Source organism: Diabrotica virgifera, chromosome 3 (assembly GCF_917563875.1).
Source record: "Diabrotica virgifera virgifera chromosome 3, PGI_DIABVI_V3a".
Lineage (NCBI taxonomy): Eukaryota > Metazoa > Arthropoda > Insecta > Coleoptera > Chrysomelidae > Diabrotica > Diabrotica virgifera.
The window spans coordinates 54,450,351-54,469,753 of record NC_065445.1 but is presented as its reverse complement, the minus strand read 5'-3'; the positions used below and the strand labels follow the sequence as shown (position 1 = coordinate 54,469,753).

General features: G+C 32.1%; 1 protein-coding gene across 2 annotated transcripts in view; it reads left to right on the top strand.

The window, feature by feature from the left end:
• Window positions 1-285: 285 nt before the first annotated feature.
• The window catches only part of LOC114326579 (uncharacterized), a 131,629-nt gene continuing 112,511 nt past the window's right edge, over window positions 286-19,403 (top strand). The window contains exon 1 of one of the 2 annotated variants that reach the window (XM_028274982.2): window positions 286-660. In XM_028274982.2, the coding sequence (XP_028130783.2) occupies window positions 398-660 (263 nt within the window). In that variant the 5' untranslated portion in view covers window positions 286-397. The remainder of the gene's footprint in view (window positions 661-19,403) is intronic. The other variant, XM_028274981.2, reaches the window with a different exon arrangement.

Here is a 19,403-nt window from a genome sequence, read left to right as displayed (position 1 = left end):
CCAAAACTTTCCCACTAGGGAGCTCGTAGAGTACAAATTCACTGAATCATATGTATGAAATTTAATAAAAAAAATGTTTCATCCGGCAAGCAGATAGGTACATTTTGACCTCCTATTCGGATCTCGTACTATAGAGGGTAAGGTGAACTTAATTCCAAAATTTTCATGCAAATCGGTCCATTCTGTAAAAATTGCGAGGTTTTGTCCTGTTTTAAGCTTCATTTCTTGGACTAAATCACTGTCAATGTTTTAATATTTTTTTGCAAATTATTATAGGCAGTATGCTCTGCTAACCCGTTTAAATATATTTCTCCATGACACATATGTCACTTATATAATCGAACACTGAATAAATATTTTATACCCTTAATATAAATTAGAAAATACAAAAAAGAACATGCAAGACGGTAATAATAACCAAGAAAAATATTTTACTCCGAAGGGTGATGGGGACGGTGTCCAGAAATTCACACCCAGGAAAAGGTATCCAGTTCCTTCTGCGAGAAAATTCAGCGCTAGGGCACCGCGTGATGAAAACATGAAAGACAAGCTTGAGCAAACACTCGAAGAGATGAGCTTCAAAGTCAAAAAACACAATTGTCTCGTCAAGGCCCAAACTGTTGCGGAGATTACTCCGACGAAGTCGAAACGAAAGAAAACGTGAGTGTTTTACTTAATAGCATGTGATATTTTAAACATGATGTTTATGTTAAATTCAATATATAACCATAAACGTATGTTTATTTAAGTGTTCTTCAGTCTTTCTCTTCTATACAAGGTGCTTTATATTTGACTGGCAACGCTCTACCCCAAATATCCTTCGTTATTGATGAACCATGATAAAAGTTAAAAGGTTAAAATTTGAAATAAAATATACCTAATAAACAGTGCCGGTTTAACCTAACTTCGGGCCCTGGGCACTAGAGATTTAGGGGCACCCTTCATTGCTATTCGTTGTCAAGTTTTTTAACAAAAAGACACATGCATTAACCTGCATTAACTATAAACGTTTATTGTAAAACCTATACATTTTTGAAAATTTAAAAAAATATTTTTAAAACAAACGAGAAAAATAGCAAACGTAAAACATATTCCAAAAATACATTTAAAAATATGAAAAACACAGAAAGTTCTACAGAACAACTACACATGACAAACAACAAAACATATTCTAAAAAATATGTATTACAAAAATTAGCTCACTTTTTTCTGGACTAGGCATTAGCAAACTGCCATATTAATATTAATACTATCAAAATTCAGTTGCTCCACTTCTTCATTTTTTATAATACGATAGTGATAATGCGTCTAGCTAGGTTTTCTTGACCCTTTTACATTCAATACATGTATCTTTATACTTTTTAAAGCCAAAAAAGACCGCTCGCCTGACGCTTTTGGTATCATCAAATAAACTTGCAGTAAAGTTAAAAATTGGCAAACGTTGCCTTTACATCCTGGATGACACCAAATTTTCAAATGTTTATTCAAATTTTGGCATAACGTTATAAAATGAATAAATTCGTTATGCAAGTTCTCTTTGGTTTCATCAATATCTTTTTTATATTCCTCGCATAAAATATTATTAATTCACTTTTTGACTTCTTCTTTATTTAGCATAAAAAACATCTAACAGCGCATGTAACATCTTTGTAACTTTATATTCTCTTTAAAATATCTTGAGAAATATTGTGGCATATAACATTAAATATTGTACATAGGTACTTCAATTCTGAATATCTCTTGTCCTTTTAAAATTGTTTCACTTTCAACTGCTTCATCGAATAATGTTTTTTCTTGTTTTTTTTTGAAGGCCAATTCTATAGGATATGTTTGAGATTATTGCATTGCCTTCCCAAAAAATATTTTTGGCTTCCAGTTCAATTTCGCTTAATTTATTTTTTAAGTCTCCAACAAAGCTCAAATGTCATTAATTCTACTCCAATTGACACGTCCAAGTCCACAGTTTCTAACGTTTTGCTTGTTGCATTCACTCGTTTTAAAATCCTTGCCCAAATCAGTGTCAATAGAGTATCCAAGTTAACCTGTCTCAAAGGTATCCATTTTATTATGCAGTACTTTGGCTTTACTTCTAACTGCTGATTTTTTGTCTCTATTATTGCTTAACTGGAAAAATATGTTTGATGGATCCGTAGTTTTAAGTAAAGCATTTACAGCGTCAAAAGTTTCTATTACGTGTTTTGTATACATGTGTTCAATATACATGTGTTCAATATACATGTGTTCAATATACATGTGTTCAATACATGTTTTGTTTTCATCGCTTCCAGGAATTCATTGCAAGTTTGGTCAGACAGATAGCTAACTGAACCTTTTTCTTTATTCGCATTCCGCTGTAAATGCCGAGCTAAGAAGTTGTCAAAAGCAAAGTATACAAGACAGCTTAAGTAATTTCCCTTATGACGACTCGTTAAATTCTCGTGGGATCAACGAAAAGCTAGTCCTTGAGAAGCAAGTAATTTAATGGTGACAACAACTCTTCTTAGGACCTTTACTCAATAGTCAGCTTCGCCTTCTACTTGCTCTTTCAAGCCAGCGTCTATAACTCCAATTTAACTGATGATCCATCTAACTCCAACTGATGATCTTGTTATTAATGTAACCATGGAGTTCAGATGAAATTTACTTTCTTCGTGAGATTTGAGTAAACTATTCAAATATTTCCAGTGGGTAAAATATATCCAAAATCAGTTGAACTATTTTTTTCAATTGAAAATCATTTGCACGGGTAACAATATACAGCTTTAACAATTATCTTTGCCTCCATTGGGTCTTACTCTATAAGAGTTGCTTTCATTTAATCTTCTTTAATAAGCTTTGTCTCCAGTTGCATACATTTTTTTACAATTTTCTAAGAAATCGCCCTTTGGTTTAAAAGTTGTCACAGTTCTTATTTATCAGTCTTAAAATCAGACCATCTCGAAATCGCAGGTATTTCGTAGTATTTTTCTCTATTTAAAAAAATATGGTCCTCGATTATTTAGCGGACTTTAATTTGTTATTAATAAAAGGAAGCCGTCCCAAGCGCCCAATGGATAAGGCTTAATAAATTCTAATTATAAATTCATGTACCATCACTACCATCTTCCTCTTTTGGTGACATATCGTAATTACACGACGTTGGCGATCACCATTGCGAAGGCTTCTCGATCTTCTGCAATATGGAATAATTGTATCACAAGGAAAAACTCCTGTAACTGCCTGTATACCATAAATCACAAAAAATAAAACCTTATCTTGTAAAAGGTATATTTAAAATCCCTAAAAAGGGCTATATCACAACAAAACGTTTTCGGAATCAATATTCCATCATCAGTGTTATCACAGGTTTACATGCTTTAAGCCACCAAAATATACGGTCCTTGAGTTGTTTTAAACAGTTGAGGTTACATTATATTATCCGATTTTAAAGGATGTTCAAAATATTTCCAGTATTTACCCGTATATTTTGGTGGATTAACACTAGAAAGTCAGGCTTAGCTTACCTACCTAGAAAGCCGGAAGGGATGATACTCTAGACGATAGAATCTGATTTTATTTTTTACTTTCATTGTTTAACACATTCGCTGCCTATCAAAAACATTCGGAACACCATACAGTTTGCAGTTTTTGATATTTACCACACATTGCCTTGTTACAGCCGCGGCAATGATTGGAAGTATGATTTCCTTTACAAAATATTTTCAACTGATATTTTTGTCGTTTTTGGATAGTAACAGTGATAGTTGTTGGTAGACCTGTTGTTTCTAGGCGTAGTTCCAGATTTCGGGAGGCAAGGTATGGGGCCCATAATTCTTCACACAGCCGAAGAATAAACTTACAAAGACTGAGTCTACTTCCAGTTATTTCTTTTTAAATAATCCATGCATTTATTGCTTCCAAGTCAAGAGTATTATCAAACACGTACATAGGCCATCGTCTTAAAGTTACTTTTGTAGTATAAAGGCGCGTCATTTGGTCCTCTACACCCACAATTATTGTATCTTTGTGTTCACCAACAATTTTATCTTTATTACGTAGATGATCAGTACGTAGATATAAGGGTAACCATTTATAATAAACGTACATAAATATAATTTTACCCATCCGACAGGAATTTGAAAGAAAGGCTCGTCGAATTTCCCAGAAAACGATAATAACTTACACAGGGCCAATTTGCCCCTTTAGACTTCTATGGTAGATTTGTTAGAAAAACTATTTAACAAATTTAGTCAACAATATTTTTTTGTGCTAAATAAGTCTTTGTATCAAAATATTAAAAGTCATAAAATATGAACTTATTATTGCCTCAAATAAAAAAACTGCAATAACTTCAAATCGCAACAGGGGCCAAATTAGTATAGTATAGTTGATCCAAAAGATGGCATAACCCAGACATCCAAAGTGAAAGTTATCCTTCAACACCAAATTGTTCTATATGGTCCACACAATGTCCAGAAAAAAGTCACACCATTTTGAGCGTCGGGTTTGTGGGGGAGAGGGGGGAGAAATTGGTAAATTCGTAAAAATATTTCTAAAACTATGCGGTTTAGCATAAACAACCTTCTATACAAAATTGTTCTACATTAAATTTGAAATAAAAAAGGCCCTACGCATAATATTTCTAAAATGAATGGTTCCAAAGTTATGGAGGTAGTATAGTATAGCTGGTCCAAAAAAGGCCTAACCCCAACATCCAAAGTAAAAGTTTTCCTCCAACACAAAAATGTTCTATATGGTTCACATATTGTTCAGTAAAAAGTTACACCATTTTGAGCGTCCGGTTTGGGAGGGAGATGGGAGAGAAGCCGGTAAATTAGTAGTTTTTTTTACGTTTTTCGTCAATATTTCTAAAACTGTGTTTTAGCGTAAACAATGTTATATACAAAAATATTCTACATAAAACTTAAAACAAAAAATGTTCTATACATAATTGTTATAAAATCAACGGTTCCAGAGTTACGGAGGGTGAAAGTCGAGGTTTTCGATACTTTTTATATTTTTTGGGCAATATTTATGATACTACTATGCCAAAAACCCAGACATCCAAAGTGAAAGTTATCTGTCAACACCAAATTGTTCTATACGGTCCACATAATATTCAGAAAAAAGTCACACCATTTTGAGCGTCGGGTTTGGGGGGGAGAGGGGGGAGAAATCGGTAAATAAAAAAAGTATCGAAAACCTCCACTTTTCACCCTCCGTAACTCTGGAACCGTTGATTGTATAACAATTATGTATAGAACCTTTTTTGTTTTAAATTTTATGTAGAATATTTTTCTATAGAACATTCCTTACGCTAAAGCATAGTTTTAGAAATATTGACGAAAAACTTAAAAAAACTACTAATTTACCGATTTCTCCCCCATCTCCCCCCCAAACCGGACGCTCAAAATGGTGTAACTTTTTACTGAACAATATGTGGACCATATAGAACAATTTGGTGTTGAAGGAAAACTTTTACTTTGGATGTCTGGGTTAGGCCTTTTTTTGGACCAATTATATTATACTACCTCCGTAACTTTGGAACCGTTCATTTTAGAAGGGTTATGCATAGGGCCTTTTTTATTTCAAATTTAATGTAGAACAATTTTGTGTAGAGGGTTGTTCATGCTAAACCGCTTAGTTTTAGAAATATTGACGAAAAACCTAAAAAACTACGAATTTGTAGATTTCTCCCCCCTCTCCCCCCCCCCCAAAACCCGACGCTCAAAATGGTGTGACTTTTTTCTGAACATTATGTGGACCATATAGAACAATTTGGTGTTGGAGGATAACTTTCACTTTGGATGTCTGGGTTTGGGTCTAACTATACCATACTAAATTGACCCCTCCGACTTTCTAGTGTTAAAGCATGTAAACCTGTGATAACATTGATTATGGAATATTGAGTCCGAAAACGTTTTGTTGATGTGATATAGTCCTTTTTAGGGATTTTAAATATACCTTTTACAAGATAAGATTTTTATTGTTTATGGAATAATTGCATTTGATATCTGAGTCCATTCACTTCACAAGAAACTTGTTTTCTTTCTATATTTCTACGGTTTCATTGAAGAGAGTTGCTAGACAATGACACAAGACCAAGTAATGCTTAATGAACTTTCACTGGCAACGAAAGAAGTGGGATTGCAAATAAACAAAAGTAAATCAACTTTTGTGACAAACTTGGCCACCGGAAAAACAATAAAGTTAAAAACAACACCATAGAAGAGATTACAATACAGATATCTTGGTCATGACTTGGAAATCACTAGAGACAACCAAACACAAGAAATACAAAGAAGAATTGGTTTAGATTCAGCTGCAGATCGCAGATTGAAGGATACATTAAATACATAGTTTCAAAAGATATGCATCACATAAAATTATTCTCATTTTCATAGTTGATTTTTCCTGAACAGATTAACAGATTCCTCTAATTTTTTTTATTATTTTAGATTTTTCTTTGGTTTTAACACAGTTTAGCAAAGGTTTACTCAAACTTCTTTTTTCTACTTATACCAGGTGGAAGAAAAGAAATGGTTTTCTTATGTTAAGTTTGAGACACCCTGTAGGGAGTACAAGGTACAAGTGTGAGTATGCATCACAATCATATTGTAGTCTTATATTTTGTGAACATTTTGTTTTTGAATGTTCCTGATATCTTTAGAAACAAAAAATAGACGGTTTTATTCTTTAACATGTATTTTAACTGAAACAAAAGATTGAGACACACTGCAGGGAGTAAAAGGTACAAAGGTCGGTATATATCGAAATTATGTTGTAGTCTCATATTTTGTGAACATTCTGTTTTTTTAATTTCTCTGATATCTTTCATAACAAAGAAACTAGACGGTTTTATTCTTCATTATGTGTTTTAACTGACCACATGCGATACGTGAGGAGGCCATGTCTTATCATACCACTAAGATGAAATTATTTCCTATATCTAGTGCGAAAGGAACAGAATGTTCAAAGAAAGAAAATCTGTGCAATGGACCTCTCACTATTTAAAGAGCCTCCACGTAGAAACCAAATCCGTACTTACCCTCAAGAAAATTCCACCCCCAAACATCACAGAGTCTCCATTAAACAATCTCATCTCTCTTATGTTGCGCGTCGTATACCGCTCACTTGGCCGACAAATTTAGGGTGTCTACCAGAATTTTAACGTTATGTGCCTTTCTGTTTTTAAAGGTTTGTTAACTGTTATTTTTTTATTGTTAAGAGGAAACAGTAGCGATCAACAGGTAGCGAAAACGCGTTCCAAGATTGCGGCTGTAATTTTGAATATTTTTTCGAGATATTTGGCACATGTATTCGTAATATAATAAAGAATGGCGGTACAGAGCCCAATTTGAAAAATATATTAATATGTGAAAATTACTCTGTAATTAAATACAATATTAAAAAAACGAGCCTGTACCGCCATTAAGAAGAACAAAAAAATACACTTTCTTCAAATAAACTTTTTTATCCGATGCCTAGATTTTGTGTCATTTTGGAACTACTAATGAAATAAAAAATTTTAGTAGTTCCAAAATGACACAAAATCTAGGCATCGGATAAAAAAGTTTATTTGAAGAAAGTGTATTTTTTTGTTCTTCTTAATGGCGGTACAGGCTCGTTTTTTTAATATTGTGTTCACGGGCGCCCATATAAAAATTTGTAGGGGGGGGGGCAGACGTGAAGATGTTGCACATTACATTTTGTATACATTGGATAACCATATATAGTTTATGGCAGCCGAAAAGCTAGGGGGGCCACGGCCGTGGCCCCCCTCCTGCCCATGGGTATGGGCGCCCATGATTGTGTTTAATTACAGAGTAATTTCCACATATTAATATATTTTTCAAATTGGGCTCTGTACCGCCATTCTTTATTATATTACGAATACGTGTGCCAAATATCTCGAAAAAAATATTCAAAATTACAGCCGCAATCTTGGAACGCGTTTTTACTACCTGTTGATCGCTACTGTATCACCTTAATTTAGTTTTGTTTCAATTAAAACACGTCATGATAAAGAATAAATCCGTATATTTTCTTTGTTTCTAAAGATATCAGAGACATTAAAAAACAAAATTGTTCACAAAACATAAGACTACAATAGGGTATTGATGTATACCCACACGTATACCTTCTCTTCCCTACAGGGTGTCTCAAACTTAACATCAGAAAAACGTATCTTTTATTCCACCCTGTATAGTTAAAAAAAAAGGTTTGAGTAAGCCTTTGCCCAACTGTGTAATTATCAAAGAAAAATCTAAAATAATAAAAAAATAGCGGCGTCCGTTAATCTGTTCACGAAAAAATCAACTATAAAAATGAGCATAAATTTAGGTGGTGCATAACTTTTGAAACTATGTTTAGTTAAATCCATGGATATTAGTCGAGGAAATGAAGCATTTTGGCTTGCAATTTTTTCGTCCAGCATGGATTTACTTGAAATTTTCACAGAAGGTAGGGAATAGTCCAAGGATCATTTTCTATATCATGTCGCTATCATACGCTAAAACCTTGGAGGTGGTTGCCACCCCATCTCGGGGGTGGGAATTTTTTATTACATTTTAACCATGTAAATCGATGTAAAATGTAATTCTTAGAAAAAAATGTTTTACATTTTTTTCGTAAAACTAATATTTTTCGAGTTATCCGCGCTTGAAAGTAAGAGTTTTTCGTCGAAAAATTGACTTTTTTAGAGGGTTTTTGAGAATACCTCGAAAAATACGCATTTAATCAAAAAAACTGTAGATAACAAAATTTTATCTTTTAGTAACACAAACTAAATTATTTTTCTATAATATCTTTATTACCAATACAAACCGAGATGCGACATGTTAAAAGTTAGCTTTTCTCGCCAAATACATAATTTTAAATATTCAAAGCCAAATAACGGGAAAACTTTGCATTTTTAGAGGAAAACTTAAATTATCTTTTTTCTAGTATACAATTAAACCTTTCAAAGAGTAATAATAAAAAATTTATTGCATGAAAATAGAGCGACTTATGATCAAAAAAAGGTCGGTACCTGCTTTTCTCTACTAAAAAATCAGTGAAAATAACTCCCTAACTACCCTCCTAATTAAAAATTGGTCTTTACCTTTCTGTAATTCCTTGTATATTTGTATTGTCAATACACCCAAGAAGTTTGACCTATTTAAAAGGCCTAATTTTAAAAAAAGTGGAGTTTAAAGAAAAATTGATTTTTTGCAATTTCGTATTTTTCACTTTTTACTTCAAAACATCTCCGAAAATACTGGAGACACGAAAAAAATGATGGATTACTAGGATGTAGCTTTTTTAATAACTAAAATTATGTTGTACATATATTTTCATTATAGTAAACAGTTAGCGAGATATAGCTGTTTAAAACCTCTATTTACGAGCAAACACCCCCTTATTCGAGCTCTTTAAACCCACCCCAATTAAAAACTAAGGGATCTAACGGAATTTAATTTACACAGTCTTATAGCTCTTCAAAAATCCTATAAAATCATTTTTGAAAAGACTTTTTATCGCCAAAAATGAAGGAGCTATGTTCATAAAACGAATTTTTTTTTCGAAAAATTCGAATAGTCCGCTTATGGAACGTTTTCAATGCATGTATAATACCACAGAACTGGTTCGTATACTGGAAGATGACTTAAAACTATTTTTTGTATTTGTACTTCTACATATTTGTAAATTCGTATTTTTGTGTAAATAAATGTTTTTGTAATTCTTTAATTCTACTTTTTGCTGTATAGATCTATTAAATTATCTACTTATAAAAATTGTTATGTTCTTAGTTCTTAAGGGTGGTTTTTAAGGGTGCAAATATTATGATATTATATCCTAAAGCATAAAACAATCATTATTTTTATTCAATCAAAACAAAATTTTACCCATATTAAAGTTTACAATATTTTTATATAATTTTTGACAATAAGGGGTAGTTTACACCCCTAAAAATAATGGACGCCCTTAAGCATGTTATACAATATTAAGTACAGGGTGCAGTGATCCTAATCCCAAATTTTTATGTAAATCGATGCAAGCCCAAATTATTCTTTTAGGATAAGTAATTTTTTATAATATAATAGCTAGTAATAATATATAGCTTCAACAAGGGTGGTTTTAAGGGTTGAAATATTATGATAGTATATCTTAAAGCATAAAACAATCATTATGTAACTAATAAGAACCAAATGTTGACAATATTAAAGTTTAAAATGTTATTTTATAATGTTTTACAATTAGGGGTAGTTTTCACCCTTAAAAAACCAAAAGCGTACAACGGCTCAATATAGAAAATAAACTAGAGGGTGAAATGAGCCTAATCCCAAATTTTTGTACAAATCGATGCTGAACGAAAAAACTGCGAGGTTTTGCCATTTTTTCAGTTTCATTTGCTCGATTATTTCCTCATATTATGAGCCTTCAGAGAAAGGTATACAATCAATGCGTGCTTAGAAAAAATATCAAAGACAAAATGCAGCTTTGCAGTACATGTAGCATGGCTCGGTGATGATAAATGGACTAAGAGATTATTGGTATTGGTATTGGAATAAAGACCTCGTGTAGATAAGAGAAGACAGAGAAGACGAGATGAACAGACGACATACGGAGAATAGAGCATGACGGCATGAAACTTGCGCAAAATAGAATTTCCTGGTGGCGTATGGAGGAGGCTTATGTCCAGCAGTAGACGAGAGAAGCTGGGTGTTGATAATAATGACGATATTGTATGCTACTCAGTTTTATTACACTTTGTTTTTTTTTTAATCTAAAGTGTATTTAATATTGCACAAAAGTAGTGTATTATGGCATTTAAAACAGGTTAATAAATAAATCTAATCATCATAATAAAAAATGTTAAATCGTATCATTCATTTTGTTTACGTTAAACTGGGGAAAAGCAATTAAGCGAATGTTCGTGGAATTCTTGCCATTCGCGATATAAAAAATGGGAAAAGTAATTAAACCATTATAAAAAATGGGAAAAAGTGATTAATAAAATTTTCTTAGTAATGTAGGAGACTGAACGTGAATTTTAATATTATAAAAACTATAACTATGGTGCCTATTACATAATTATGATTAATAATAATTTTGGTCCACATATTTTGTATGATAATTACATAGTTATATATTGAATTAAAAAATATCTAAGTTATAAATCATGTTTTTTATACAGTGTGGGCCAAACAAAACAGTCCACCTCGATATTTGGCAGTATTTATTAGATTTTAAGGAAATTACGAAACAGGTCGATTTTTGATCGAAGGGGACACATTTTTACGGTACATATATCTGTCATTTGTCAACCCTCTCTCTTTCACTTCCCCCACCCCTTATTTTTAAATAGGGAATAGGGGTCATGTGCGAGCTCATTTGAAAGGTTATTCAATTCTCTATTCAGTAATATAAACATTAACATAATTATTTATACAGGGTGTCCAAGAAATAAATATTTTTAATTAAATTAATTGACACAAAAAGAAGAATGTATCTAATTAATTTAATACAAAATACATTCTACTGCTGTCACAAAACAGAAAAAAATGTTTTTAACAAATAAACATGGCTTTTCGCTTAATTTCAATGTTCAAGCTGCCACACATCTGTTTCTTGGTATTTTGAATATTGAATTTAAGCAACAAACAATGTTTATTTATCAAATAAACATTTTTTTCTGTTTTCTGTCAGCAGTAGAAAGTATTTTGAGATAAATAAATTACATTTATTTTTGTGTCAATTTATTTAATTCAAAATAATTTTTCTGAACACCCCGTATAAATAATTATCCCAATGTTAAAATTCAGAATAGAGAATTTAATAACCTTTCAAATGAGCTAGCACACCACACCTATTCAACATTTAAAAATAAATGGTGGGGGAAGTGGGAGTGAGGGCGTTGACAAATGACAGTACCGTAAAAAGTGACCTCCTTAGATCAAAAATCGACCTGTTTCGTCATTTCCTTAAAATCTAATAAATACTGCCAAATATCGAGGTGCACTGTTTTCTTTGGCCCACCCTGTATGTTCGTTGGAATTTCACTACTTGACTTATGCATTAACTTTTCTATAAATTCAAAAATTTAATATATTAAAATAATTTGAATTCTTGTGGAATCGGTACTAACTTGGGGGACCACAGACGTTCGAACACAATTAGCATCTCTTTGTAAAGACAATTAAATCACTTTACTAAGTAACAAGACATTTACTCAACACACACACACATTACACATATTACAATAAAATCTGATTTCGACTGTCTGAATGATTAATATCTATGTCAGTAAAAATAATAATAAATAAAAAGAAAATCACATTTTTGGCATTCTTTTTACTGGCATTCTTTGTGAATGCCCCAACCACATTATTTGTGCTTTGTTTGGCATATGTTATACTCTTAGGCTTCTTGTATTTCTCATAAAAGGTACTTCGTGGAGGGTTCTTCTTCATACTCCTTCACTTTATCTCTCCCAAAATGCTGTCATAAAAACTGAGCTATCCATTTTCAAATCGAATATAACAATACGAAACATTTATGATCGGATAAATGTGTACATTTTATTTTAAAATAATCTTAGTAGGTACTACATATCGGTTTTTACCGTTCTCCGCCAATTCCAATCGCCAATTTCCCAATTTCCCGCCAGTTTTCCCAATTCCAATCGCCACTTCATCCGGTCGTTTCATGTTTCTTTCTCTCACATCTTTGTCCATTCCTACTTTCCAACTTGTTCTCGGTATATCTCGTTTGCTATTGCCTTCTGGTTGCCATTTTAGTATATCCATTGGTATTCGTTGTTCATCCATTCTTTGTATATGTCCGAACCAGATATGTTGATTTGTTGATAAGTCATCCGTGATGGTAAGTTTGATTCCTTTTATTTTTCTAATGCGGTTGTTGTTAATTTCTCTTCTAGATCTTCCTAACGGTCTTCTCCAAAAATATATTTTCGTTGCTCTCAGCATTGCCAATATTTTTTCTTTCAGTGACTATTCCTCACAGCTATATAGAGTGAAACTTTTCACTATAGTCTCATATACCTTTCTTTCTTTGTTGAAGAATTGCTCCCCTAAAATACTGTTTAACATTTTAATGGCTTTTCTCCCTGCCGTATTTCTTTCCCTTATGGCTTTGTCTCATGTTCCGTTATGCGATATTGATCCATATTGATACCTAGATATAAGATCTTTTTGTTGTCCTCCAATGCATAGTAATTGGGTTTCATTTTGTTGACTTCTAGATCCCATGTCTTCAATTCATTTTCGGACCATAATACATAGGTTTGAATCGTCATAATCTTGAGCCACTATTACTTCATCTTCTGCAAAGTTGAGTATAGGTATATATCATAGTGTTACTGAGTGGTATCCCCATTGTTCTACATATCCATATTGATACCTAGATATAAGATCTTTTTGTTGTCCTCCAAATGCATATTATTCGGGTTTTTTGTTCACTTTTGGATCCCATGTATCGTGCTCTTCAATTAATTTTCGGACCATATGTAGTTTAAATCGTCATAATCTTGAGCCACTGTTACTAAGTAACAGTCTCTCAAGATCAAGTCTTGATATTCTGCAAAGTTGAGTGTAGGTATGTATATATCATAGTGTTAATTAGTGGTACCCCTATCAGAGGCGGCTCCAGGCCATGTAGCGCCCGTGTGCAGTCGATGCCGTGGCGCCCTTTGGTAGACGCGCAGTTAAAATGGAATTGTCGAATAGGTACCTATCTAGTACTATGGTCTGTTGTTACACCAAGAGGAGTAATTCAAATTTACCGCGCCTACTGCTTGTTTGTAATTACTGGTCCAATCTCATTCAAGTTTACTCCACTGTTTGAAATTTTGACACTAATGACATTTATGAAATTTTGACACTACTGGCGTTTCATAAGTTAATTAAGTTATATCGACGATAATTTGAGTTTTCTGCGTTATTCCTTAATTTTTAGATTTTTATTCTAGGTACTTTTATATAAAAAACAATTATTTTTAGAACTTTTTATTTTGTGTGAATCTGTCTTTTTAGTTTACTCCTCCTAGTTTAAAAACAAACCATAGTACATAGGGTATTAGAGGGTATTAGGTACGCTTATAATGTAAACAAAAATCCAGATGCAGATAGTGCAATATTAAATGATGTCGGGAGCCAATAGGTATTCACGGCATACAGTGGTTCCAAATGCGGAAAACGTGGTCATGAGGTAAAAGAAAAAATCCCTATCTAGGGATGTTCATGTTTATAGTTGTTTTCTTATACTATCGTAGAGTCGTAATACGCAGGTATAAGGATCAGAAAGGATGTATTCTTATTCTTAGCTCAGGGACAAGTTAGCCATGTTTCCAAAGTGTATAAACAATATACCGCTTTTAAAGGTTCATGACCACGTTTTCAGCTTTTTGAACCACAGTGCGGCGTCAGAACAACCTACCCAAATCTGTTAAAAATATTTAATTAAAAATGAACTATTTTATCTATGAGTTGGTTGAAAATTTTTTGAGGAAATTTGAAAGGTTTGAGTACACAAGTAAATAGTAGTACATGTTAACTTAAATATAATACTTAATCCATTCCGTCAAAGCTTTTCTAAGGGGTAATTTACCCAAAATTACCCAGGGCAAAATTACCCCGCGACACCTGTACAAACGCCTTTGAAAATGCCCTGCAAGTCCCAAGCAGTTTGATCTTTATAGGTTCCACAACCGATTTCGGAATAATTGTCGGTACATCTTCAAACGAATCAAAAAGTTGCCGTTCGTTGGACGGACAGCCGGGCGGGCGGCAATCTATAAATCTCGCTTAAGTGACAATGTAATTTTTCATTAATCGTTTTAAAGCATATTTTCTGTTGAAACAAAGTAAAGGGCCGTTCTTTGGTGCTCGGCGCCCCCAACATCCCGGCGCCCGTGTGCACCGCACACTCTGCACAATAGGTAAAGCCGCCTCTGACTCCTATTGTTCTACATTTTTGTTTCCATCCTTGGCAACATCCTTGTTTCACTCCCTTTGATGTTACAACATGGGTACGTATTTTCGGCTGCAATGCTATTCAAATGGGCATTCATTTTTTTCGAATCCTGAGAAAACTAATAAGTATTTTTGAAAAGTTTAAACGAAGAATGAAAGATTACGGTATTAGTGAGGGCCGAAAGTCCCTGGAACTTCTATAATGTTTATTTTAATAAGTTACAGGAGTGAAAAACTAAGAGAAAATTTAGTGTGATTTTAAATTTCAAATATCTCATTCAAAATAAACTTTTAATTTATTCTAAGGGATTTTCGGCCCTCGGTAATAATTTAGTCTTTCATTTTGCGTTTAAATTTTTTAAAAGTATTTATTAGTTTTTTCAGGATTCGAAAAAAATGGACACCATGTCCGTGGTAATATTTTCCAAATCTATCTTTGTCTTACAACGCACTCAGTCGAATAGAATATTGTCAGCATATTGTCAGTCAGACAGTGTCAATCATTGACAATTTTAAATATTTGACATGGCATCGAGAATATTTTGAGTTGTTGGTTGATTAAATAATATTGATATATAGTGTATTTGATAAATAATTGTTTTAAGACGTGAACTTAATAAAAAGTTATTTATTTTGTATTATTTGTGGAAGATCCAAGCAGAGAATACATCAGGATAATATATTCTGTGATCCAAGTATTTTGTTGTTAAAGATGTTCAAAATTGTAAGCGTTCCATAGTAACAATAATATATTATTAAAAAATCACTTTAACACTTTTCCTCTTTTCTCGATTAAATATTAGTTTTTGTTGTACATATAAATTATTACAATCACTGAATACATAGTTAGTGAAAAAATTATCACATTTATTAACTGAATTAATAATTTGCAATTATACAAATAACAGTTATCCAAGAACATTCAAATGCCATCTCTTTAAGTTAATGATGACATTTTCAAGAGAATGACATTCTAGTAATGTTTACATATCCATACCAGTGTGAATTTTACTACACGTAATTTGCCGTGTAAAGACAGAAAAAGTAGGGATAACCGTAAAATATTTGCGAATTATGTACCCATGGCCTTAAGAAGAAAATATGGTCAATATAGTGGATCGACCTGTACGAAATCGTGCTCATTCTTCTGCTTCAGAATGACATAATATTTCTCTATTCTATTCTTCAAAACCTTCCCATATTAATCACTCTTTCCCATCTTTTTATATGTTATAATTACTTTTTTTATTTTTGATATCGTGAATGGTAAGAATTCCACGAACATTCGCTTAATTGCTTTTCCCCAGATTAACATAAACAAAATGAATGATTCGATTTAACATTTTTTGTTATGTTGATCAGATTTATTTATTGTCTTGTTAAATGGCATTTTGTGAAATATTGTTTCTCCGCATCTTTCACCGCATCACAGTTTTTTGATTTCTTTCTAACGCATTAAATTGTATGTGACAGAAAAAAAGGCACGTCTGTGATTACAGACATTTATAACATTTATTCTAGTTGTCGATAGATGGCGCTATAATCGAAAAACAAATATTTACGAATTATATAATATATCTACGAATATAATCTGTACAATTTATAAGACTATATAAATCAAAAGAAAATACCATTTTATAAAAAATGCAATAAACACAATTGATTTGTTTTTATGCCAAATTGCAAATAAAATGTGACAACTGTCAGATTGAACTAAAATGTCATGTTAGAATAGATGTTATAAATGTGTATTATCACGGACTTACCTTTTTTCTATCATTTGTGACTCACTGAAAAATGCCCATGAGAAAAAGCATACTAAATACACCTTAGATTAAAAAAAACAAAGTAAGAAAACTGATTAACACACAGTCAACTGTGTCTCAAGATAAAACTGATTATCATTATTATCATCACCCAGCTTCTCGTTTCCACTGCTGGGCATAAGCCTTTATCTGCCATTACAGAAATAAAGAAAAAAGGCAAGGGAATGATCGGAAACCAACTGGAAAAGTTTGTTCACATTTTTAGCAGAGCGGTGTACCAAAACACAAGAGAGGTACAATCTATAAGGTTTTAAAATTGGGCCTACCCAGTTTCTGTATCGAATGAAGCTGAATATGAAACTAGACAATGTTTGTTACTCCTCACCAATTATTACGTATTGTACCCTCGGGGATCGGTGGGAAAATTTACACCCAAAATAACAAAATTCAGTTTGACAACACTGTGTGAATGTTGATAGTAACATATCCTTTTTTAGGATAAACAGAACTGTAATTTAGTCCAGACAAATTAATATATCTTTTTGCCAACAAAAATGAGATTTTTCAACCAAATAATGTTTCAAATATGATGTGCAAAATAATTTTGAATTGGTAGTCGAGGAAATGAAGCTGAAAAAATGGCAAAACCTCGCAATTTTTTCGCCCGGCATCGATTTGTACAAAAATTTGGGTTTAGGCTCATGACAGCCTCTAGTTCATTTTCTATATTGAGCCGTTGTACGCTTTTGGTTTTTTAAGGGTGAAAACTACCCCTAATTGTAAAAAATTATAAAATAACATTTTAAACTTTAATATTGTCAACATTTGGTTCTTATTAGTAACATAATGATTGTTTTATGCTTTAAGATATACTATCATCATATTTCAACCATTAAAACCACCCTTGTTGGAGCTATATATATAAAAAATTACTTATTCTAAAAGAATAATTTCGGCTTGCATCTATTTACATAAAAATTTGGTATTAGTATCATCTCACCCTGTACTTCATATTCTATATCATTCTTAAGGGCGTTGATTATTTTAAGGGGTGTAAACGGCCCCTTATTATCAAAAATTATATAAAAACATTGTAAACTTTAATATGGGTAAAATTTGGTTTTGATTTGTTAAATAACGATTGTTTTATACTTTAGGATATATTATCGTAATATTTCAACCCTTAAAATCCACCTTTATTAACAGTGCAATCTTTATAAGTAGATAATTTAATAGATCTATACAGAAAAAAAGTAGAATTGAAGAATTACAAAAACATTTATTTGCACAAAAATACGAATTCACAAATATGTACAAATACAAATACAAATAGTTTTTTAGCCATCCTCCTGTATACGAACCGGTTCTGTGGTATTATACATACATTGAAAATGATCCATAAGCGGTCTATTCAACTTTTCGAAAAAAAAAATAGTTTTATAGACATAGCTCCTTCATTTTTGGCGATAAAAAGTTTTTTCAAAAACGATTTTGTAGGATTTTTAAAGAGTTATAATACTCTGTAAACTAAATTCCGTAAGATTACTTAGTTTTTAATTGGGGTGGTTTTAAAAGGCTCGAATAAGGGGGTGTTTGCTCGTAAATAGAGGTTTTAAACAGCTATATCTCGCTAACTGTTTCCTCAAATGAAAACCTATGCACAAGGAAATTTTACTTAATAAAAAAGATACAATTTAATAGTCTATAATTTTTTTCGTATCTCCAACATTTTCGGAGATATTTTGAAGTAAAAGGTGAAAAATAGGAAATTGCAAAAAATCAATGTTTCTTTAAACTCCAGTTTCTCTAAAATTAGGCCTTTTAAATAGATCAAGCTTCTTCTGTGTATGATAATACAAATATAAAAGGAATTACAGAAAGGTGAAGACCAATTTTTAATTAGGAGGGTAGTTAGGGGGTTGTTTTCACTGATTTTTTCATAGAGAAAAGCAGGTACCGACCTTTTTTTTGATCATAAGTCGCTTAATTTTTATGCTAGAAGCTTCATATTATTATTTTTTAAAAGGTTTAACTGGTTAATTGAAAAAAGATTATTTAAGTTTTCCTCGAAAAATGCAAAGTTTTTCCGTTATTTAGCTTTGAATATATAAAATTATGCATTTGATGAAAAGAGCTAACATTTAACATGCCGTATCTAGGTTTGTATTGGTCTTAAAGATATTAGAGAAAAAGAATTTGATTTGTGTTACTAAAAAATACAATTTTGATGTCCACAGTTTTTTTGATTAAATGCATGTTCTTCGAGGTATTCTCAAAGAACCCTCTAAAGAAGTCGATTTTTTCGTCGAAAAACTGTTACTTTCAAGCGCGAATAAATCGAAAAATATTAATTTTACGAACAAAATGTAAAAACCATTTATTTCTTAAAATTACTTTTTACATCGATTTACATGGTTAAAATGTAATAAAAAATTCCCGCCCCCGAGATGGGGTGGCAACCACCCCCAAGGCTTTAGCGTACAGCGGCATGTTATAGAAAATGTTGGACGCAAAAAATTGCGAGCCAAAATGCTTCATTTCCTCGACTATGGGTTCTGCTAATGAGCTTGCTTTTTTGCCATTAAAGTAGAAAAAACTTTAAATTTATTCTTTATAATCATCATCGTCCAGTTCCCGTCTTATTATTTTCACTGTACTAATATCCGTCGACTAATTTACAATG